Genomic DNA, 25,258 nt, shown 5'->3' with positions numbered 1-25,258 from the left:
AGTTGCTGAAGTTTTTCAAAAAGACTTTAAATCCATGTAATATAAAGTTTATACCTTTTTTTTTTTTTTTTTTAATTGAATAAAAAGCAATTTGCTGGTATAAAATGTAACAAGGATACAGTAACGCAGCATAAAACTTTCATAGCTGCTTCCTTGCATGTAGACGATTATCTTTTCATATAAAGTCTTGCATGCAATGAGGCATAAGTTTAATTAATTTGACCTAATTTGCATAAATGTCCAACAGAAAAAAAAACGACGACGTAAAATAGCAAAACAGCACACCACCTCACAATTTACCAGTGCTTAAAAAGATGTCACATTTTTGCTTGTTAAATATATATTAATGGGAAAATGTATAAACAGACAAACAGCTTCACATGCTTAAACACTTTCCAGCAATTACAGATCTTTTGTTTTACAACGTATTCAAAATCTCCAGTAGTCTCGTACTCATCTTAATGGGAGATCCTCTGCATTTCCAACATCCTCTAAAATAATTAAAATGGGACATCACTATCTCTAATGAGAAAATGCATTTCTTTGAAATGACAGTCAGAAGAATCCTTCAAGAGTTCTTCGAGGACTCCTGAAGGCTAATTGACTTTCACACATGAGAGGCTGCTCATCCCCTTTACAGCAAATTAAAGTGTGACAGTAATTGGAGGCTGAGACATAACAGCTAACGCAATTATCACACACACGCACACACACAGAGAACAGTACAGACAAAAGCAAAGCAATGGTGGGATTAAAATTTTATTTTACCTGCATTGAAAGTGCATTCTTTGGATTTGCTGGAACACAAAAAGAAAAATGGTGTTCAATTAATATTATTTTGCACATTACACGATAAACAGCATGAAGGTTACAATCATTTTCCGAAAGTGCTGAGAGGTGGGTATATTATGTCTTTATAAATTATTTACTCATGCTACATCTCTTACCCACAGTTAATTGAAAATAGAGGGCAGACACACACAGAGTGTACCACACATGTCCAAAGATGTGCACAACTTTTCGCCTTCAGAGGATCAGATGATGTAGTCTGAAGACAGGATTTAGACCCATTTATTTAGAAATCCTGTTTGAATATTACATTCACACTAAATACTATAAGACCTAAAATGTGCAAAGTGAAAAGCATATTTTTAACAAAACGAGTCATACCTGACACGCAACATTTCCAGTATGACCTTTGAGAAAAGTGATTATTTACACTCCTTAGATTATTTTAGAAACTGCACCACTGATGGCAAGGACTATAAGCAGAGGCCTGAGGAGCTTTCAATCAGCCCAGACATGTCAACAACCAGCTGACAGTTGAGGCAGGAACTGGAAAGATCAGATCTGGTGCATACGATTATAGCTACGATGCAGTATGGCACACTTTAATGTAAATAACGTCTTCACCTGAGAAAAGAAATAGTGGTGCTGTAGAGATTTCTGCGGGTAGGTCATTCATAGGATGGATGGCTTTGACCAGTAGTCTGGTCAAACTCATGCCGTGTCAAAAAACATATCAAAGAATATCTAACAGATTAATTTTCTTTGAACATTCATAGAAAAAACATAAAACAAAACAGGAATTGGGGTATAAATCGTGCGGCTTTGTTGTGGTTCACAGTTATCAAACACAGCGACTGGTCTTAAAGGTTTGATTAGGATTTAAAGGTTCATTTCTTATATTCCTAGAATATGAATATAAACTATCACCTGGGAATAGTAGGTAACAGGCCTGGATACACAGAGGACCAGAAGACCTGATACTGAAAGGCTGGTTTGATAAAAATTTGATGAATTTCTTTTATCCTCAACTTGGCGAAACAAATAAAGCAAACAACAAAGTAGCTTGTATTTGCCCCGGGCCGGGCAAGTTGATACACATTTCTTTAACATTATCTTTGATGCCTAAAACTTTCCAACTTGCTAGTTCTGCTGTGTAAACAGGTTTGTAAAGACGAGTCAGCAGACACAAAGCAAACAGAAGTCCACTTGTATTCGCAGACAGTGTCAGCGCCTATCAGTTAAACACACGGCAGATGTGAAACAGTGTGACAGAGAAGCATCGCAGTGGTCAGAATTAAAAGATGCCACACAGACAAGCTAAATGCATTTACAAGTAAAAATGACAACCGGCGAGTCAGCCACTCTGCCAGGATCCGTGATTAGACCTGCCAATCAAAACCTGCCACATCAGCGAGAGCTGCAGATGTCCCTGAATCTGCTGTCACCCAATCAGAACTGCCTGCCAAGCATTTCAGCGCATGCTGAGAACTCAACCTAACCTGTCTGGATGCTATCAACCAATCGGGATGTTGAAGCGCTGCCTCAGCTGACAGCTGGATGTCACCATGGCAACAGCAATAAAGGTAAGGCTTGATACGATAAGAGGGAAATGGATGTTTGGTCCTCGCAAAGCAACAAGCGAATCAAGAAAGACGTGCTTGACTTTTCTGAGTATTTCTATGGAAACACAGGCAAACAAATAACAGCAGCGAACACACTTCTTCTCATGTAGATTTATTGTACAACCACAGAGCAAGTCATATAATACAGAAGAGTACTATGAGGAAAACTGCAGTGACACAGAACATTTGTCTCAGGTTCACAGATAAACAAAGATAAACCACTCAAACTAGAATCAACATCTTACTATAGCAAAGTTAGTTTAGATTTAGGTTTAAATCCAATATCTGTTCAGGCTCATAAGGGAAGAATGTAATAAGTAGGCACTGAAGATCATCACCAACCACACATGGCTGGTCTGAAACCCTGAGTACTCACTAATAATTTCAATACAATATCCATTTATTTGCTGTACTTATTAAGTTATCCAGCCTTGATCTGTTATGCATGGATCTGTAGGAGGAGTATGACTAAGAAAAACAAACAAACAAAAACCTGGAATGTGTCTTTTTCAACCTGTTTCACTTTTCCAGTAGTTCCACATTAGGTGAATGATTTTGGACACAAGCTATCTTTTGGTTCCTGGTGATATGCGTTTTGTGAGGAGACATTTTGCCACATATTCTAATCACTACCTCTTTGAACATTTATGTCAAATATGAGGAAACTCCCTGAAGGCTTTCAAAAGAATTGTTAACACCACAGAGGGAAAACCTGAAAGCATGAAACCTCCATACCTGGTGGGTCGGTTAAAAAAAAAAAAAAAAAAAAAAAAAAAAAAAAAACAGACTAGTTGACAAAAAGAAGCTTTACCAAGGCTGCATTATGAAAGTAACACATAAAGAAACTGAGTGAGTGGGAAAGACTGCGGCATACAAACATGAAAAGACCCCAGGCTGTGCCGTGTGTATCCTGATATTTGTTTAATGGGGAGTTTACTAAATAAAATCTTGACAGTATTGAGACATATCAATAGCTCTCTAAGCTTACGGGTCAACTGAAACAATGATTTGAGATTTCTTTTATAGGTTCGTTACAATGTGAACAAGGGACCTATGCAAAAAGAAAACAGGAAAATGAGATGAGAGCCTGCGTGTGTGTTTGAAGAAGATTAAAGGACAGCAGAGCAAACAGACGAGTCATCCGAGGGCCTGTGTGGCGTCTGTTGTGTCTCTGGGCAGTTAGAGGCGACCAGGAGGGGTTTCGGCTCTTTAAAGCAACCACATAAAGCCCTGTTTGTTCCTTGAACTGCGAGCATGTGTTTCTGTTTGTGTGCATGTGTAAGTGTGGTCTGCCAGGAAGATGAGACGTGGCATGGCTCTGGCCAATAACAGAACACAATTGATCCAGAACCTGTAATTATGGCGGTCCATGCTGCGCAACTGGCAGCCGGACAGGGCTCATAACTCTGCCTCTACAACCCAACGGCAGCGGCCGTCACTAGTCACCGGGTTTCCAGGCAGAGGGAACGCACAAACAGACCTCTCATTAACATGCAGCACCGAGGGTGTAGTTGGCCTTTTCTGTGGGCTCTCTGAAAACACAAAGGGTTCTTGTAAGAACCAGAGGGCACTAATGAGCACCGGTGCATCTGCAGAAAGATTAAAAGGACCGACATTTTTGTGCTGGGCCACTTGTCACTTTGAATATATTGAACTTTAACCACTTTTTGCAAGCAACAAAATCAGGATATTTTAAGTTTTTAAGTCTAAGTTTAGGATATTTTATCCTAAACTTAGTGGTTTGAAATAATAAACGGATATTTTTACTCCTGCAGATCAAACTTGCAAAGAGCATTTGTTTGGTTATCATTTTTTGCTGTTTACAAGAGACACCTTCTCTCTTTCTTATAGGAACTCTTAAGTACTAGTTCCATCCATCTGGGAGATTAGAGTGATGCACACAGGGAGGCAGAAGATGTTGTGGTCCGAGTAATGGGACTCATCCCCCTGAACTGTGGTGGGAGTGGTGGGAGCGGTCAAGAGTGCATGCATCCATTTCCTGCTCAATTAGGACTTAAGTACTGCAGCAGCTATAACAATAGACATGAACATAGTTGACTTTCTTCATATTTTCACTTGTGCGCAAAATACATTAGTGTATTTTGTTTTAGTCATAAACTAATCAACTCTGACACTTATGAGGCATCAGACAGTGTCCAGATAGCAAAAGGGGAGGAAGAAAAATAAGAAAAATCTGCATTTTTAATCCAATGTTATGCTTTATTCTGATTCTAACAATCATTAGAGTTTCATCTAACCAACTTCAGATTTCCTGTAAAATTATAAACCTCAAAAAGCAAGAAGGAAGGCACAGTTTTTCCATGTAATGCATTCTAGATCCAAGTGATACAAACACAAAAAGGAGATGACAGACTGAACGTGATATGAATCTTTTCCTTTTCCGTAGTGTATGCAAACCCTGTACAATACTCGTGCTACCCTAACTTTGAAATGACTTATTATATGAAAATAAAGACAGACACATTGATGTTAAACTGGTTCAATGTGGTGCAAAATAGTCCTCTCCAATCAGACACATGCTCAGTATGTTTGCTGCATGTAGAGCAGGATGTTCAATCAATGTTATCAATGTTTCTGCAAGCTGTGCAGAATTGATAATGGTAACATCAGTCCCACAGCTTCCCATCTCTGGTCATAATGCTACAGAGGATTACAAAACAAAAGTCTTAGTAGCATTTTGAATTGATGCTCAATTAGCTACTTTTAACTTGTTTCGGAAATCAATGAATTAATTTGGAAAACTTGAAAATGAATTAGTATATAAAAGTGCACCAAGCTCAGTAGCAAATTAAAGTAGAGCAGATGATGACGGGTACTTTGTAAAACCTGAACATGTGTAATATTCTTGTTGAAGTTCAGGGTGTCCAGTAAAGCAGGAGCTCTGTCTGATCTGCTGTCAGAGTCAGTCAGGTTTAACAGAATAATGAGTTAGCCGACAGATCTGCTGAGTACAGAGCGACTGGTCCGATGTCACATCACATTCACTGAGTCCCATCTGTCTGTGTGCGTTTCATAACCAGGCAGAAATGTTCATTAGCAGCCAAAACAGCAGCTTACGCCTAAAATGGTTTAGCATTTGCATAATGTAATGAGTTTGTAATAAAGAAATACACTTCAGGAAAATAAATATTTTCACAACAGCCAGATAGATGGTTTTTACTTTGAATGCGGTTGTTATGTGAATGTTAGCTAAATAAATAAGCATTTGTAACTCACCTTATTCATATTTGTTTGAACCAAACATTTAAAACTCAAAGTATCACACAGTTTAGCATTTTTTCATAAGACCTGCCCCTTGCCATTAGGCTCATGGTCGATGAACTCATCAAGCTTTGTTGTTTTATTCATGTAACCATGCAGCTGCCCCTCCCCACAGCCCTGCAGACAGAGAACCCGACTGCATCTAATGGTTTGCGTGACAACGGTTTCAAAAAGCAGCACCACTTCCCCTGAATGTCTTCGAACCTAAGCACTGACTGCTGACTTTGTTTGGAGTGAAAACAACCAAGCATTTCAGAGGGTAAAGCCTGAATGCATTTACCTACCAATAAAAACTGTATTTAATTTTCTTTTCATTTAAACTGCAGCTGAGGGACTAGTTGTAACAAAAACAAGTACCTCTCTTTATAAAAGCTGTGTATTCATTTTCCATAATGGAGATACCAACCAGCCATCCAAGGTTTAAAGCTACACAGTTTCCTTTATGACATGCAAACAACTTAGGTCGTAATTAGCATGTCTTTGCCTTTCAAATGATTCCCAAATATACCATCTCTGCTTAAAGTCTGCTTCTACTCAATTCTAGTCAATCATTGACTACTCATTGTAAAGCAGCAAATTACCTGGGTGATTTCTTCATGTCTGCAAGGTTTCCGTTACACTAAACGTCAACACTGGTGAGCAGTCAGAGCGATTCTTCTCCTGTCCAAAGCCACACCAACACACAGACTTCCTCCTTCACTCTGCAAACTTTTAGCTCAGCCTGAAAGGTCATATTATCCAATCAGAATGCACTTCCTTATTGTCCAGGCACACCCCTTTCTGCACAACTACCACGCCTCCCTTTTACCAAGAACTGTTAGAAACATGATACATCAGCAGAATGAAAGGAGTAAAGGAGACAGTAGAGGAGAGGAGAGAAATCAGGTCATATCATCCAATCAGAATCCACTTCCTTACTGTACAGGCACGCCCCTTTCTGCACAACTACCACACCTCCCTTTTACCAAGAACTGTTAAACATGATACTTGAATGAAAGGAGTAAAGGAGACAGCAGAGTAGAGTAGAGCAGAGTAGAGCAGAGTAGAGATAAGGATCAGAATCAGGCCGCCAAAGACTATAATCGAGTCCACTGGATGCTTTGGAAAATGTTTATTTAGACATTTCTGGGTTTTTGTTTTTGTTTTGTTTTGTGGGGGTTTTTTTAAACCATGGTTACACAGCAGTAAAATTCCAATTAAGGACAGTCAGTGAAGTAAAGTTTTACTTTACTTTTACAGTTTCTTCCAATTTGAACCAGAGAGTTCTGCTGACAGATTTCTTTAATTTACCACAGCAGCATTTCTTTATCATGTAAAAAAACTGACACGCACTGCTGAAATGCATCTTCTTTTTCTTATATTAAGATATCGCAGCGATTAAATGTGTAAAAAAGTTCCTTGAGCCGACAGGAAGCAGAGTTTCATTGGTCTGACCCACCTAAGATTAAAGTAGTTTGTATGTGGCCCATTTTATGCGCTTTCTGCAGTTTTGTCAGTGGTGATCACTGTGGTCATTATACATAAAAAAATCAACAAACAAACACCGGTGCCTTGAAATTCCCCCCAAAATTGTGCTCTCTCTTTTAAATTGCCTTTTCAAAAATGTAACTATGCCCTTGTCAAAAAAATAATCCTATTAAAGAGCAACATTTTTATTGTTTCCCAGTTTTAGATGGTATCAACACCTCTGAGAGGATGATTTAAAACAACACGAGTAAAACCAAAGACTGAACTGATGTATGATGAAAAATCCATCCATTTATCCATCCATCTTCTTCCGCCTATCAGGAGCCGGGTCGCGGGGGCAGCAGCCTAAGCAGAGAAGCTCCATGGCCTCCTCCAGCCTGTCCGGAGGAACGCCAACGACACTGAACCTACTGTTATACCTAAAATACTATGATCTTCTCTAGATACTATATTAGGACTTAAATTTACACTGACACTGCTTTCTTTATAATAACAATTTTTTTGCATTTTTCCGGGATGACAATGGAGGAGAGTATCTCCACATACATTGTAAAGGGTCAGGTTGCTTATTATTTTACTCGTTCTTCACCGTTTTTCCAGCATCTGACTGGGACAGACTGCCAGACTGGTTCAATTACTGCCACTTGAGTCTGCCTACAGACAGAAGACAGTGCAGCGATAAGACAGCTCATTACGACTAACCCACTGAACTTCATCACAGTCCTTCTGACCCACAGTTTGTTAGAAAAAAAGTTTTCAGACTGGTTGTCATGGCAACGCAGTCGAGCAGCAATCTCCAGGGATGAAAAATGAAGCCTGCTTGGATGTGGTGAAAACTGCAATCCCTAAAATGACCACTTGAGACAGACTCCCATGCTGTAACGCCCAAACCTAATGACTTATAATGACTGTTTTTCCACTGCAAGGCTCAGCCTCACAGCAGAACCATACTTGCCAATCTTAAGACCTCAGAATTATGGAGGCATTCAAAAAGGGGAGTGTAGGTTATACATATACAAAAAAACTGGCATTCTACAGTATTTATTTATTTAACACTATTTATTTAAAGTTAAATGTCACCGTTATTACTGTCCCCAGCCGTGGCTTTCCAAATTCAGAGGCTGCATCCACGTGAGGACCCCTCCGTGGCTTAAGTGGGCCAGGTCCTCTAAAAGCCAGGTAGGCCGGAAGTGAGTGACTGTGACGGTCTAGCCTTCAGAATTACGTCACGGGCTCTCTCGGTGGAGTGAAACTCTGCCGTCTGCTCCTTGCTATCCAGACATAACCGGACGCTGGCGCAAATTTGGGACCATCTCACACTTCTGTTTTCTGTTTGACGTTTATTCAGCTGTGCGAAAACCCCTGGAGGAACACCCCCCCCCCCCCGAGGGATTAATAAAGTTGTATTTAATCTAATGTAATAACTTTAATCTCAGCCAAACCGTTTTACTGAGGAACAAATAGAACCTTGAAAAAAGTCAAACAATATCATTTTTAGGTTATCTAAGTGATTTATATATCATGTTTAACCTGAGTAGCGAAAGACCGCGGGGGTTTGAAAACGATGTGCCGGGAGTTTGCTGTTCTCGCCGGCTCAGATATTTGAAGTTCACACTGCTACATTTCCTCCTCAAAATGTGCTAAAAGTTTATTTTGCGATCCAGAAAGAGTAATAAAACTAAGTAGCTGCCGCCATTGTTGGAAACTGGAATTGGCTGTGATATGGTTTTTCAATTTTGTTGTCCAGGTGGAAAAACAGGAGAAATTCGGGAGAATGGTGGCTCCGGGAGATTTTCGGGAGGGGCACTGAAATTCGGGATTCCCCCGGAAAAATCTGAAGGGGTGGCATGTATGAGCAGAACATGTGCAGCATTATTTTGGTAGATTTCCCCTAAAGGACAAATGTAGAGGTAGAACCTTTCTTATAACTCACCCATGTAAGCATTAAGGCTTTAAGTTATGCATTATTAGGGATATTTTTGATAAACCTGTGGGAAGCAGGAAGGCTTTTGGCTCTCTGCTGGATTTCAGCTTCACCACTTTGACTCGCTCTAAAATATTTGTGTGTTGTTGCCTTTTGGAGCACTTTTATTGCATTATCTGACAAACAACAGGGTTTACTCTGTGGTCAGTACTTTAGTGTCCCAAACATTAAGAGTTGTCCATAGATTTTGCTAGGGCTGAACGATATATCGCATTTGCGATAATATCGCGACATGATCAAGTGCAATTTTCTAACCGCAAAGGCTGCGATTATACTCTGGACATGTCCAAATTCATGGGCTGCATCCTCCTGAGGCCGCATTTGTAGACCGATTACGTCACAGCGACGCGCCGAAGGCTGTCCAAATTACTACCATATCCCAGAATTCATAGCGCGGCCCAGCCAAACTCCAGTTTCCAACAATGGCGGCCGCTACTAAGTTTTAAAATTACTCATACTAATCTTTCTGGGTCACAAATAGGGCTGGGCCATATTATACCGTTCACGGTAATACCGGTATAATGTTAGGCAACGATAGGAAAATGAAATATCGCGATAGAATGGGAGTAAAACGCGCATGCGCAGTGCCTTTGTTTTCATACGCACATGGCCGATTGTTGAGTGAAACAAATGAACCAGAATTGGTTTGTAAAAATGGTGCAACTTCAGTGATGTGGAACTGGTTTGGCGTTTGTCCGTCAGATACACAACAAAGCACATTTTTTGCAGAACATGTAAGCGGCCGTCGTTATTGTCGTATTTGTCGGACTAAGATGCTCTTAAATCTGGGAGTAATCTGGGTCCTAAACTCCGTATTCTTCAGGTCAAACGAACACTGCATCACCACTGAGAGTTTAAAAACTGTCTAAATTCTTTCATCTTTAATAAAACGATCAGCATTGCTGCTTTACCAGGTGTAACTATGAAGTTTAACTTCCAGGCATCCATGAAAACAAAATTTATTACATTTAACGGAGTTAGAAGTTATCAGGAAGCTAGCAGAAGTTAGCTCGCTAGTTTCGCTAGTTACCCAAGCATGATATAGCATGTTCTGACTGAGAGATTTCTGAATAAATTCAAACGTACAGCTCTGCTATCACTTCCAACATAAATGAAGACGGGAAACTAAACAGCAGTGACGTTTGTAGGGTTACTGAAGTTGGGCTAGCTGCTATATAATGATGTGCTACGTGATCGCTAGCGACACAGCTATGTTAGCATGACATAAACAGTGAAGCTGGAGGACGAACACTAACACTTTTCCACTTATAAAAGTTAACGTGCCTGATAGTTAGAGACAAATGCAATCGCATGGCAGGATGCTGTAAACGGACCAAACTTCAGTCAGGAGAACAACTGAGATAATCCATAACAACTGAGATAATCCATCCACAATACGAGGTTAGTCATTAATATACTGCAACAACATGGGAATAGAGCAGCTGCCAGAGAATTCAACATTAATGAATCAATGGTACAGAAGTGGAGGAAGCAAGAAGAATGAGTTTAATAAAGTTTGATTTATCTGACTGCTTTGTTTCGCTTAATGTGCCTTATAATCCCGTGCACCTTATGGTCCGAAAAATACGTACTGCACACTGCAGTTTAATGTTGCAAAGCACCTCTTTTTAACTTCAGTGGATATTATACATGGTTATGCTCAGGATATGTCAGCCCATTTCTACTGGAAATGCCTTTTGGTTAAACTTTCAGCAAGGAATTTGTATTCGCACTGTTAAATTTTTATATAGCTTTAATGTACATAAAAACCAGCTTCTTGTTTAAGTGAAAATAAATGGAAGGTTGTCTTTTTGCACTAGTAATGTTGTGGAGTTGTATTTTGTCTTGCATCAATTATATCGTCAGTTATATCGTTATCGCAAATTTTCAAATATATATCGTGATAAATATTTTTGGCCATATCGCCCTGCTCTAGTCACAAAATAAACTTTTAAAATATTTTCAGGCGAGAAAGTAGTTGTGTAAACATCAAATATCTGCTCGGTTTATCAAGATATCCCATATTTGCAAAAGTGCTTCGACGTTTTCAGAGGCGTCTGCTACCCACCAGCTCGACAGCTAGCCGGGAGCTCGAGGGTTACTGATGCGGCCGAGAACGGCACAACTCCCGGCACATCATTTTCAGATCACCGCGGAGTTTCGCTGCTCGGGTTAAACGTAATATATAAGTCACTTAGACAACCTAAAAATGTTATTGTTGGGCTTTTTTCAGTGTTTTGTTTGTTCGTGAGTAAATCGGTTTGGCTGAGATTAAAGTTATTAGATTAGATAAAATAAAACTTTATTAATCCCCCGGGTGGGTTCCTCCTTGGTTTTCACACAGCTGACTAAACGTCAAACAGAAAACTTATTAAACAGAAGTATGAGACAGTCGAGAATTTACACCAGTGTCTGGTTATATTTTAGATAGCAAGAAGCAGACGGCCGAGTTTATTAAACTCCACCGAGACAGCGGTGACGCTAATCAGAACTAGCCTTCTGATTCAGAAGGCTAGACCGTCCAATTTCACGCCTTTAAATTTTAAAGGCGTGTTTGTGTGTGTGTTTATACAATTGCTATTATGTTTGCACTTTATGTGTAATGTTACTGACTGCAAAGATCAGTAAGATGTGTGTATTTTTTATTTATTAGTTTTATTTATTTAATATTATTTTTTAATTGAATGACTGTTTAGTAGTTCACAGATGTCGAAAAACTGAGTGTGGTAAAGCCACTGATTTTGTTTATGTATATTTCTGCAATCTGCACATTGTACTGACTTTCATTTTAATGTTTACACCAGGGTTCCTTGTCAGCACTTTATGCTCAGATGTTTGTAAGCTAAAAATAAACTATTGTGTATGTTCAAATATACTGTTGTGATTGAAGAAGTTAAATAAAAATGTCAGTCATCAATTCATGCATCACCTCATGTTATCATAACAGAGGTCTGTCTTCCAGGAAAGAACAGTTTAAAATTAATGTAATATAGTATTGGCCATACTATATGATGTATTGCTTGTCTTTGTTTAATAATACAGAAGACAAAGACCTTAAAAAATAATCGCATATCGCATCGCAATCGCAATATTGGGGCAAAAAATCGCAATTAGATTATTTTCCATAATCGTTCAGCCCTAGATTTTGCATTAAACGTCTATGTTTTCACACCAGCTCTCAGATAAAGGCTGTTACCTTTTGCCACCAGAGGAGCTGCTGGAGGATGTTGTTCGACTCCGACTCTCCGCCCCCATCTCTCTCCTCACCAGGGTGAGACGTTCTGTGGACATACTCTTTCTGAAGAAGGGAAGAGGAGGGAGAACTCTTGATGTTTTGATGAACAAACTGTAACATTACCATTTTTTACATGAAGTTACAATTGGGTTAAAAGAGGATTAAAAACAACAGTTGATTGCTAAGTTAATGCCTATTCAATTAAACTTAAAGTATCAAACAAGAGAAAGTAAAGTGTACTTGATGATGCTATTTTACATAAAAGTAAATTAACTTTAACTGTCAATTAAAGAATACATCAAATTGCAGTTCCATTTTTATTAACGTGAATAGGGGATTAAAAAATAGGACACCCTTGCAAACGAAAAATGAAAAGTCTTGTTATGTTGTGTTCAGCATCTTTGCTTTCCATTCTTAATCCTACCTCTTTATAGACTGTAGCACCTCTTTCTTTGGAGATGAAGGCGAAGAAAGGAGACGTTTCTGTTGAATGTAGCCATTACTCAGAGGTCGGGAGGGAAGAGCCTGCAGGAGCTGTCGCACTGAAAGAAAAGAAAATGCCATGAGCACAAAGTGCGTACAGCTTCCCAGTTCCAGACCCCAGTTAAACTTTTAATTTACCACTTCCAGATCAATGTCATCAAGGGAAACAGAAGATTTCTATATTTGGCATATAAGCAAATGTGATTTGCATGCTCAGCTTGTTCAACTGACAACACAAAGCTTTCATTTTAGCGGTGGCTGGCCATTCTGACTTGTGACAAACGTAAATTAAAAGAAAGTATGATTTTATATCAGCATGTATTTTTTGTGAATAGTTTAGCAGTAGCAGGATTAAGTCAATTTAAGGTATTTATATCATTTCTAAATACTAACATAGTAAAAGTTAAGAACTGCAGCACAGATATAGTTGGGATCTGAAACCACCTGATTGGAGAGCAATGACATTTATCTTGGAATATGAAAAGCAGCAACATATTTCAGCTTTACAGCTTTACAGAAGCACTGATGTTACCTACCCTTGGTAGGTGGTGCCGCAGCTGTAGTGGCCAGAGATCTCCTCCCAGCATGAACGCCTGCTGGTTGCTTCCCTTGGCTCTGCTCCTCACAATAGCCGAGCCGGCGCAGGGCATCAGCCAGAGCCGCCTTCAGCAGATGGATCTCGTCCTCTTGCAACTGCAGCCTCTGCTCCAAGTGAGACACCCGGTCCTCCATGTCCATGTTACTGCTCGCCGACACAGTGTCATCTGGAGAGTTTAAGTGTTTAACATTTTAGTTTTAATGAATTCTAGGGGTTATAATGTAGATTTTAAGAGTTAAACCATAGAGATAAAGGAGTCACATGCAGCTGCATATGGGATTGTGAGAAAAGAATACTTAATAAAAAACTTAAATAAAAAAGAACCTAAAAATGTTTACAAAACAAACAAACAAACAAACAAATATCACAATGAGTTTTCAGAACTTGAGGTGCACATTTTTTAATTTATTTTGGATTTTCTCTAATCCACACAGGTTCAAAAGTATACATACACCTTCAAACACCCACTAATATTTGCTTAAATGTCCCTTAGCAAGTTGCACCTCAACCAAACCCCTTTGGTAGCCATCAACAAGCTGCTGGCATAATTCTGGCTGCACATTTGACCAATCTTCTTGGCAGAATTGTTATAGTTCACTTAAAGTGATTGGTTTCTTGAATGGACCCCGCTTTTAGTCCACAAACTCAGTTGAGCTTAAAAGTATTAATTTTAGAGCAGGAGCTTCTTTCTTGGTCAGCACTTTCCCAGTCTATGGTGCTTCAAAGCTCACGTTAGACCTTCAGAAAATACTGATTTCCAATTCAATTAAGTTTTATTTATATAGCGGATTGGTCTCAACGCACTGTATATTGTAAGGTAAAGACCAACAATCAAATGACAACCTTTGAGCAAGCCCTTGGAGACAGTGGGAAGGAAAAAAAATCCCTTTTAACAGGAAGACACCTCAGGCAGAACCAGGCTCAGGGAGGGGGGCTTTCCCAGCTTTCAGAGGATTAGTGAATTCAGTGAGTGCTGTCAAACAAATCTTTTTTATGCTGACAAAGAGAAACTACCAACTGTAGTCAATTATGACCATTAATGAGACATTAATAGGCCTTGGTAAGTTACAGGACACTATAGAACCTTCAGTACTACTCATTAGTGAGTGCACGCAGCCTGGAGGTGGACTTTTGATCCTGTGTGGATAACAGAAAATCAAAAATAAATCCCAACATGTGCACCTAATTTTCAAAGTCATTAAAGATGTGTGTCGTACAATCGTTCCATGCCGGAAAAAGAAGAGTTCAAAGAAATCATTAAAAGCCCAGGATTACCATGACATTCATACCCATCATAAGCGCATGTAAACTAATGACCGCAGCTATATACGGGAACTCTTGGGGTTATTCTTTAAAAGCAAGCATCTGTTTCGGTGTTATGGATATCCACTGCTGTGGCTGCTGCTTTGTAAATCAGTGGTGTTAAATTTCTAGGTGGGGACAAGAGCTTAAAGGTATTGTGACCATTTTCAATAATTTAGACTGAGAATGAGTGTAAATGACAGAAGAAGAATAACAGCAGGAAGGAAAACCAATCAAGGACATGCAGACGGGGAGGAAAAAAACAAAGAGGGATAAGACAGAGAAACTAAGCTTTTTTATTATGTTTTTGTGTATTAAAGAGGAAATTATGAATATTTAAGTTCTAATATATTAGAACATTTAGAAAATGGGGTTTCACACTGCAGGTCAGAGAAATCTGGAAGCAGAAAAACAAACTAGCTCCTCGTTTCCTCTTCGTAGATGCATTTTTTCCATGAATAATATTGGCAAGTTCTCAGCGCAGATAAACATATTACATTATCTGTGGAGCTGCAGCATGAGGACAGTAAATTAAACTGCATTTATTTTTCCAGAAATGCCACCACAGGCACAGACTTTTTATTAATACATTACTGTAAGACAGTGACTTAACAGCGTTCTTGGAGACTATCCTTTAAACTTAAAGGTACCCTGAGGATTTTTATCAACCACAGCTTGCTGTGTGGAAAAATCTTTTGATTGGCAGACCCGACATGTTTGTGCAGTCTGTGCATTTGTTTGCAGCATTTGTGCCTTTTTTGTTTATGCAACCACTGCTGACAACTGCAGAGGGCAGTAATCAGAGGAAAACGACTGCTGGCTGAAACAAACACGGATGTGAGCGATGAAAACATGAATTCAACATGACTGTAAATTTGTTACTCAGTCTTTTTGGTTTGGATATGCTGTATAACACTTTTGTTTCCCAAATCATTTACAGTACAAACAGCCTGGTATAGTGACTAACTGGTTCAGTGTGAAACGTGATATTTCAAAATGAGTATTTCAGTAAATGTATGTATTAGTAAAAACATGCATTTTTTTTAAAGCAATACTTTTTGCTAATAAATACACGTACAGGAATTCATATAAGCTCCTGTTGACCTCAACCCACACACATCCACCAAGCTGACTACCTCCGGTCCTCTCCAACTCCTTTCAGCCTAATCGCACATCATCTTTCCCCCCACCGTGATGACATCATCGTGGGCTGGCGAGCTTATCAAAGGTAAACTGCCCGGTGTGGATTATTTAAATCTGTGACCCACATTATCCGATTACAACCTGATAAAGTGAAAGACAAGTTTTCAGTTGGACACATCATCACAACTGTTCATGAGGTCTGAATTCTGATCTCACGGCCACCATCTCCAGATCAAAAATACATATTTCCATTCATATGTTAATGCTTTCAAAATCTTATAAGTATGGAAAAAGAAGGAGGTCCTGCTTCAGCCTGTCAAATGGACAGGCTGAATAGATGAGGTGTACCCAACAAAGCAATGTGTGAGTGTAAGATGATAATTATCTTTTATCTTTGAGATCTAGTTTCATTAACTGGTTGCTGAAAGACTGAAAAGGGTTTAAATGAATGTTAATAGGTATAATAAAGATTTTTCTACTTCACTGGAACAAACAGTGAGATCACAAACAAAACAAGCAATATTTGTAAACATCAGGTATTGCTCCAACTTTACACAGTGGTAGTAGTGTGGAAAAGACAGCTGAAGCTATCGTTTATTTACAAATAATTCAAATATCACCATAAAACAACAACAAAAACAACCAGGCTGCATTAAAGATGCATATGCAGAAAAAAGACCATGACATGTTCATATAACCCAGAAATATCATAAATGGAAAAAAATGAGATGATCTACCACAAACTTCCTCCCTGATCCGTGTTATTTTTAAGTCATCATGTGATCGCAGCATTTGTGCAAAAATGTTTATTTATAAACTTGCAGTAAAAGAGCGCCACTCTTCAAAAAGGGATTTTATACTTTACACTGCTTCAGCACAAGGCAACACAATGCTCAGCATTGTAAACTGAGACACAGGCAGTACTGTTACCCTTACTGTATTACATTTCATAGTCAAATGACACAGGAAGAAGCCATGAGGAAATTAAGCTTCAGATTTACATACAAACATGAAGTTCAGGGGAGATTTGCATGGCAGAGTTGACCTACGCAGACCAGCATCTAAGGTAAGATTGTCTCAGGCCTCCATCATTGTTTCTCTTCTTCAATGAAAAAGCAGTTTGGGTCTCCCTGTTTAACACAGCTAGTCATCATAATGACCTAAATGTTGGTTTTGACAACTCAAAAATAAACAGGCAAAGTAAAAGAACCATCACAGTTACTATAACTCACAATACTTACAAAAGTCCATCTACAAGAAAGAAGCAAGAAACTCTCCCGCTGGCTTAAAATGCAGTTATATTGACACATTGTATAAATTAAATAATGTCATTTCAGTGTCACCAGGACATAATTACTGCATGTACAGAGTTGCCACTCAGCCCCGATAGAAACTGTTTACAATGTTTGCTGACTTTTCCCCCAAATAATGTTTTTTTTGTTTGTTGTTCTTTTTAAAAGGAATGAGTACAAATAATTAAAACAAGCTGAAAATGGAGACACAAAACTAGGAATAGTTGTCAGCTGAGAGGGAGAAGCCAGAATGTAGGTGGGAGGAGATCACGAGTTGAACTAACCGAGAAAGGATGAAGAGGTGGGAGAAGAATGATTCATTTTTATCTGACTACTGCAGTAATCACGTTTATCTAAACTACTGCAACTACTGAGTGCACTTAATTGAGGAGACAAACAGAATGAGGTGGAAGGCAGGAGAGACCGCTGCAGAGACTAAATGAAAGAACCTAGAATGAACAGTTTTGCCTTAACAGGGCTTTGTCTGCAATCGTCCAATACTCAGACAGCTACAACATGAACTCCTTAGAATATAAAATACTTTCCTAGTTTGATTTTGGATCATATTAAGGGTATGAATATTTGTAACTTAAATTCAGGTCCCTAAATCAGAGGATTTCATCTCCTTTACAGGGGCTATTTTAGCACCGCTCACACAAGCCTCTTCATGTCAGAGCTTTATCAGCTGGCAACAGATTGAGCTGAGCTTCAGTCGTGTAATCTGATGCTAATGTGCTAACCTTATTATGTTGACATACATGGCAGCCATTCATGCGAGCATCTCGTAAAAGTGTTTATACGAAACTTGTAAAAAGCATTTAATATTAAAAGACACAAACTGCTGTAGGTTTATTTGTTGTTTTCATAATTGCACTGTGTGCTGTGCTGCTAACACTGGTCATAAAGCTGCTAACATCAGCTTTGTGACCATCCATCCACTTTCTTCCATTTATCCAGTTCTGGCTGGAGCCTTCCCAGCTGTCACAGGAGAGGCGGGTACACCCTGGACTGGTCAACTGGATTTGAACCCAGGACCTTCTGGCTCTAAGGAACAGTGGTAACCAAGGTACCAACATGGTGAATATTGTGATGAAAAACAAAATCCACTGGTTTTGGTCATATGGTCATGAAAGGAAACATATTACACTTGTTTCCAGCTTCAGATTTTATTGGAAAATGCATGATTGGCAACTTAAAATAATCCATATTTATTCCATAATACAGTGTAAACCTCCAGTTTAAGCTTTGCCTGAAACCACTGCTTTAACCCAACCTTTTCTGACTGATTGCGCCTCGCAAACAAGACAGCCTCTGCCCCTACTGTACACTGATTTTATTTGAAACTTTGTCCACGTTTAATATGAGAATACACATTTGTAAGAGTCGATATTGTGCACCTATATGATGTGTACAGATCTAACTTTATTCCCCTTGAGGTGCGTTTGTGTTGCTGCCTGATGAGTTGCAGAGTTTGCACTAGACTTGTTAAATGTTACTTAAGAGACAAAGTAATCAAGGAGGCATATGGTGGCACAGGAAACTGTAAACAAAGAGAGATCAGCAGAGTTCACCTCTGCTGATTTTATCTCATCTACTGACAGGACACCTGTTTAAAGAGCGCTGCAGCACCGGCTACTTTTCAATTTGCCCTTGAATCATCACACACACGCACACGCACACACCTCAGTGGTATTCTCTTGCTGTCATATAAACCTAAGCCCGGATCTATTTGACATTCAGTAAGCATTACACACACAATACGAGCTAACTTCCATCTCCATCCCAGCACAGCACTGTACTTTAAGCAAAGCTGACGTGAGGATAATACAGACATGGCTGCTATCAGGGAACAGAAACATGCCGACAGATGGAAAAAGGTAGTAGACAAAAGAAAAGGATGGATGGAAAAGAGAAAGTAACAAAGAAGAAATCAGAGGGAATGGAGTAAAAAGAAAAACAGATGGAAGAAAAATGTGGATGATGAAATTCAGAGGAATGTGTAAGTGTGATCCTGTCAAAGAGGTAGGGAGGTCGGCACAGGACAATAAGAAGACTGTTGGCTGCTGGAATATTTATGCTGCAGTGAAGTGATGATGAAGGTGGAGCTCGACGTGCCTACCTGCCATACTGCCACACTGAGTGCCTGGTCACTCCTCCTGTCAATCAACCAGTCACTCAATCCACAGAGCAGTCAGTCAGTCAGTCCACTTGCCCTCACTCTTCCTCCTTAGAGACTTCCTGGACTCCCACTCCCTCCCCTTCCCATCTATGACCGGTGCTTGCTCACCCTCTCGCTCCCTCTCTATCTCACACACACACACAAAAATAAATCATCTGCCATCCTCTTTTGCTGACCCACTCCTTCCTCCACCTCCACTTTCTCCTTCCTGGGCCACTCCCTCTTCCTCCTCCCATCCCCTGCTCCGCCTCTCTCTCTCTCCTCTTTTTTTTCTACTCCTTCCCTTACATCCCTCCTCCTGTCTCATTAATTAGCTACAAGCAGAGAGAAAGCCGAGGCAGAAGGGGTGGAGCCTGGCTTAGGGCCACACAAACACACTGCACCAGCATCAGCACAGCCAGGCACCACCAGGAAGAGATGCTGCGACGTCCAGGATCAATGACATGCACTCACACACCCACATAAAGGATACACACCACATGAGAATAAATGCCACCACTGTAGTCTGTGTCCTTGCAGGTAAAAATGTAAAAACTGTCCAGTTACCATGCAGTATATTCTCATTCAAGATCTACATGCACTCATCTGGAAATGTTTCAAACTGGTAACAAGAGTATGGCCGATTTTGGTGCTTTAAAAGATGAGTCTGTGATGTTCTACAGACAGGAAAAGGTCAAAACCAATGATAACAGATGGATTTCCAGTCTATGTAGCTAAAGTGTGACACAGCTTAATCTTCTGTGCTGCACTGTATGCTGTTGCAGCCTGCTTAAGGGACGATAGATTATAATGCCAACACCCCACAATATTATAGAGAACTCCACTCATTGCATGATCCCCAATGAGCAGCACCTGGTGAAAACTGGGAGGAAGAACCTTCAACAAGAAGAAACCTCATTTCACAACATAAAATATGTGTTTGTGAAGTGTTTTCCTCACCCTATACCAACATTTAAATAAATAATACAGTAAATCTTACATTTTAAACACTTGCCATTTGAATTGAAACCTCAGCATACCATGAAGAAAGGAATTTTTCAGCAGACTGGTGCGTGACGCTTTTTTCTTTTTATTGCCACTAAACAGAGTTTGCAAATGGCAGCTGTGCAGCATACAGTATGCCACGATTGACGGGTTTGTCGCTGTAACGCTCAAACATTGCTTCAGCCGCTAGTCATTTCAGTCTTCAGCTGGAGGAACAGACTGTACTCTGCACTGGTAAAGTGGCACTCTGCAGGTTGCACAGCATCACTTTGCACTGTAAACGTGGTCCAGATGTCAGTATGGATTCATGCACTCATGTGCGTACTTTCGTAGAGATAATCAGAATCAGAATACTTTATTGATCCCTGGGGGAAATTATTTTTTGTTACAGTGCTCCATTTTAAACCAACATTAAGACAAGACAGACAATACGCTAACTAAGAATAGTACAATATATACATATATATACATACATACATACATAAGTCACTTATAAATAAATAGTTGGAAAAGAAACATGTGTAGTTGTAGCAGCAAACAGTGTGTTAAGTGGATGCGTTGTACAGGGAGATGGCCACAGGCAGGAATGATTTCCTGTGTCGTTCAGTGGTGCTTTTCGGTAATCTCAGTCTCTCACTGAACGAGCTCCTGTGACTGACCAACATGTCATGGAGTGGGTGGGAGGTGTTATCCAACATTGTCTTTATCTTGGACAGCATCCGCCTCTCCGACACCACCTTGAGGGAGTCCAGCTCCATCCCCACAACATTGCTGGCCTTACGGATCAGTTTATTGAGTCTGTTGGCATCTGCGACCCTCAGCCTGCTCCCCCAGCATGCAACAGCATAGAGGATCGCACTGGCCACCACAGACTCATAGAAAATCCTCAGCATTTTCTGGCAGATGTTGAAGGACCTCAGTCGCCTCAAAAAATAGAGACGACTCTGGCCCTTCCTGTAAAGTGCTGTGGTGTTTTTAGCCCAGTCCAGTTTATTGTCAATGTGTACTCCAAGGTATTTATAGTCCTCCACAATGTCAACACTGACCCCCTGGATTGAAACAGGGGTCAAGTGTTTCCTGGTCTTCCTGAAGTCCACGATCAGTTCCTTGGTCTTTGCCACGTTGAGCTGCAGATGATTCTGCTCACACCACGTGACAAAGGAGTCGACCATAGCCCGGTACTCTGTCTCATCATCCCTGCTGATGCATCCAACCACCGCAGAGTCATCAGAAAACTTCTGAAGATGGCAGGTCTCTGTGCAGTGGCTGAAGTCTGTGGTGTAGAGGGTGAAGAGGAAGGGGGAGAGGACAGTCCCCTGTGGTGCCCCTGTGTTGCTAATCACCTTGGCACCTTGTAACAGGTGCATGTTGTTAAATACACCACTGCAACAAAGATGAATCATAAAATATGGATGTGCAAAGGGAAATGGCCCATTTAGAGTCTTGTTTCTTCAGATAAAATAGTGAGATATGAGATTTAGTTAAAAATCTTTTTCATTCCCCACTGATGACCAAATTAAATTTGCATATGAAATGCAAACTATTATTAAAACCGGAACCCAAATAACAAAACAAACTAAATTGCTAGTTAGTAGCGTAAACCTCCTGTCGACTCTAAAACAACAGCACGGAGAGAAGTGAGGCACACTGAAATTTATTGTGAGGCCATTAACGACGTCTGTGTGCAGACTTTAATAGCTGAGAATCACTTAATGCCTGTACAGTGTGTCCTCATATGTCTCTGTGCTAAAGTGTCACAATATGAACAAGTATATTCGATTCAAAGGACAACTGTGCAATTCTGAAATGAGCTCAAGAGTAAAAGCTCTGAGGACTGAGACAGAATGTATAAAGAAGCCTGATGTGTTGTATTTACCTCAACAGCATCATTTAGATAAAAGCTATAAAACCTGTCAGTACTGGAAATGCTAAACTAACTCATTATACTGCCCTACAAATAGAACATCCAGCTTTATTGGAGCCAGACGTTCAACATGTTCAAAGAGACTATGTGTTTAATTTGACTAGAAAATTTTTTAAACACTGGAGAATCCAAACTGCATTTGGCTCAAGCGTTGACCAGGACATGACAACAGATCGGATCAGGATGGAGGATCTCTGGTTACAGCAGTGAGAGGACAGATGGCAGATACAAGAAGATTGACAGACAGGTCAAAGGAAAGGGAACGAAACAGGGTGCTTCAATAGACACATAAAAGATTACACATTTTGGCTATGTTAAACTCTCTAGAGCTTCCTGTTGCTAACAGAGTCTACTAACAGAATTATAACACACTCTGTTCTCCACTTAGCTCATTCCTGTCTACCTGCAGCCTGCTACCTGCAATAAGACACCTTCATGTTATTCTTATGACTGATTCACACTTCACACAGGCATATTTCAGCACCTAGTTTAAAACTAAACACTGTTTATTGTCTGACTGCAGTATCCAGACACAGATTAAATACTGTGCTTCACCCTGTTGACCAAGGAGGGTGCAAATTACTTCTGTTTTTGCTTTCAATAATTTTAGCAGTAGAGTCCCCACTCAAAGTCACAATCCAAACCAGCTAAAAACAACCCCATGGCATGTCCGTGCATGAAAATGCTGTGGTGAATAGCAGGTAAAAAAAATACAGTCTGAAAATAATACAGCAACCATAATGTACGAAATCTGCCTGCATTTAATTGGATGAGAACCTACAGCCTTCATGGCACACTGTGACACCTCATTAACGTACCCACTTGTCCTTCAAATAAATAGTCCAAAAAGGAAACTTGTCAGTTTTATCAGATGACAATAACCTACATATAAAAAAACAGCAATGTATTCATATTATTAACTGCTGATTTAAATCAAAGTGCTATTTTTGTTTTAACATTTAAAGTGAAGAAGCCAAAAAGCCAGTCATTATGCGTCCAAAGTGGTCCAAATAAAGCAGTTGACCCTCAGCTGCAGGACCAGCTGTCACTCAACAAGCCTCCACTGTAACTTACAAGCAAAATTTTCCTCTTTTTGTTTTAATTTGAGCTCAGCTACTGTGAAGATCAACGAGCCGAGGCTGTGCATTTGTCTTACAGTTTAACTGAAATCGTTATGATCCAGGAAGCTGCAGGAGGCTTTGGACCACCGCCTCCACCAAATGCTTTGATTGGCACATGCTCCTTCTTGGATAACACACATCACAGCTCTGATCAGACTCTCACGACCCCTCACTGTCTCCCCACCTGCTTCTCAATATGGCTGTCTGTGAAGTTTAGTTGACTGCAGGGTTAATGCAATCCACAGATACTTCCCTAAGATAACAACAGTTCAAACGCCTTAAACTGCTCCACTGATGGTATTCGCATCTCCACATGAATCTCTCCACAGAGACAATTTGTCTAAAACAGCCTTAGAAACTCATCACCACCTCGTACGCCTGTCACAATCCTCCAGCGTGACCACAGATACGATCTATTCTAGCAGCATCAGGCGAGCATTTGCATCATATTTGTTAACCAGGATGTGACCGACACAGGCAGACGAGGCGGGGGGTAAGGAAACTGTCAAATGGCCATGAGTGTAAAAAATTAAGCTGCTGATATTGCGAACAAGACAAAGTTCCTATTCATGATGGCAACCACAATCCCTCCACCACTTTAGTGCTAAAGGCAACAGGTCAATTGTATTTCTAACAGCGGTTTGTAGCCCTAAAGTGTGGTTCTTCACTCATGTAAATGACTTAGTGATGATAACTCAATAAATTTTACTCTCTAACTATTAAAAACACAACGCTGTCAGAAAGAGATCCTGAAAGTGTCAAACAGCTGGGAACTTTTGAAATGAATATAAGCCATATCTAAATTGTAATAAATAAAATAAATAAATAAACAGATTAAAATAATCGAAACCTTTGTGCCTTCAAACGCAGTTCACTTAAAATGTGTTCATCTGTTTTTATTGTTGCAACTAAAAAACTGTACGTTGACAGCTATGTACATTATATATACACGCATATACACATAGTGTGTGTGTGTGTGTGTGTGTGTGTGTGTGTGTGTGTGTGTGTGTGTGTGTGTGTGTGTGTAAGAGCCAGCAGTAATCTAATATGATAAAAGAGTAAAATCATACAAAGCTCATTACACAAACACAAACCACGTAAGCAAAATCAGAAGACACTAAATATTTTCAACATCTCTTCTGATATTTTTGAAAAACGTCCTCTAGAAGAATGCAAAAACATGTTTGTTTGTTTTCTCGATTTTTCTGAATGAAATTGGAGAGCTGTGCAGCTGTCTGGACGGCGGTGGTTTTTTATTTTCCCCCTGTTGTGTGTGATGAGAGGCAGCTCACCGTTGTTGCAGTACTGTAGCAGCAGGTTGGTGCTGTCATACAGGCTCCCACACGAAGCTACCCGCTCCGACATCCTTTCCTCCTTTTGTTATCTCTTCTGTTTTTCCAACTCTCACTCGTCTGCTTTGTCCTCCTTTCACCTCTCTCCCTCTCTTCTTCACGCCGTTACCCCTTTCTGTCTCATCATACAAACACACACATACACACTTTTACCTGCCTCGGCTCTCCGGCTATTCCCGCTCCAGCCTTACTGTCACCGTCAAGTGCAACCTGTGGGACAAACTGCACTTCCTCTGCCTGCTTTCAAAGTAATATTCAACAATGCTTCTTAGCCACTTAATATGATTTGGAAGACTTATGCGATTGTGATGTCAATTTTGGACTAGATTAAATGTAGATTTTAATACAATATCAAAACAATACAGATTCAAATTTTTTTATATATATATATATATATATATATATATATATATATATATATATATATATATATATATATAGTCACCTTAATTTATACAAATGACAAAGACTCTGTAGTGAAGTTATTTTGAAACACTATGT

General features: G+C 39.8%; 1 protein-coding gene across 3 annotated transcripts in view; it reads right to left on the bottom strand.

Moving 5' to 3' along the window:
- Nucleotides 1–24,955, bottom strand: part of eml2 (EMAP like 2) — a 33,596-nt gene extending 8,641 nt beyond the window's left edge. Inside the window, exons 1-5 of one of the 3 annotated variants that reach the window (XM_085379866.1) lie at nt 24,698–24,955; nt 13,399–13,626; nt 12,804–12,921; nt 12,341–12,442; nt 769–797 (exon numbers count right to left, since the gene is read on the bottom strand). In XM_085379866.1, the coding sequence (XP_085235992.1) occupies nt 769–797; nt 12,341–12,442; nt 12,804–12,921; nt 13,399–13,626; nt 24,698–24,770 (550 nt within the window). In that variant the 5' untranslated portion in view covers nt 24,771–24,955. Of the gene's footprint in view, nt 1–768; nt 798–6,274; nt 6,403–12,340; nt 12,443–12,803; nt 12,922–13,398; nt 13,627–19,316; nt 19,443–24,697 lie in introns of those variants that run through there. The other 2 variants (XM_085379867.1, XM_085379868.1) reach the window with 2 other exon arrangements.
- Between the last annotated feature and the right edge of the window lie 303 nt (nt 24,956–25,258).

This window comes from Rhamphochromis longiceps, linkage group LG14, assembly GCF_057381845.1.
Source record: "Rhamphochromis longiceps isolate RC_006_pf linkage group LG14, R_longiceps_female_GT1.1, whole genome shotgun sequence".
NCBI lineage: Eukaryota > Metazoa > Chordata > Actinopteri > Cichliformes > Cichlidae > Rhamphochromis > Rhamphochromis longiceps.
The sequence above is the reverse complement of the archived record's forward strand: the minus strand, read 5'-3'. Positions and strand labels throughout refer to the sequence as shown.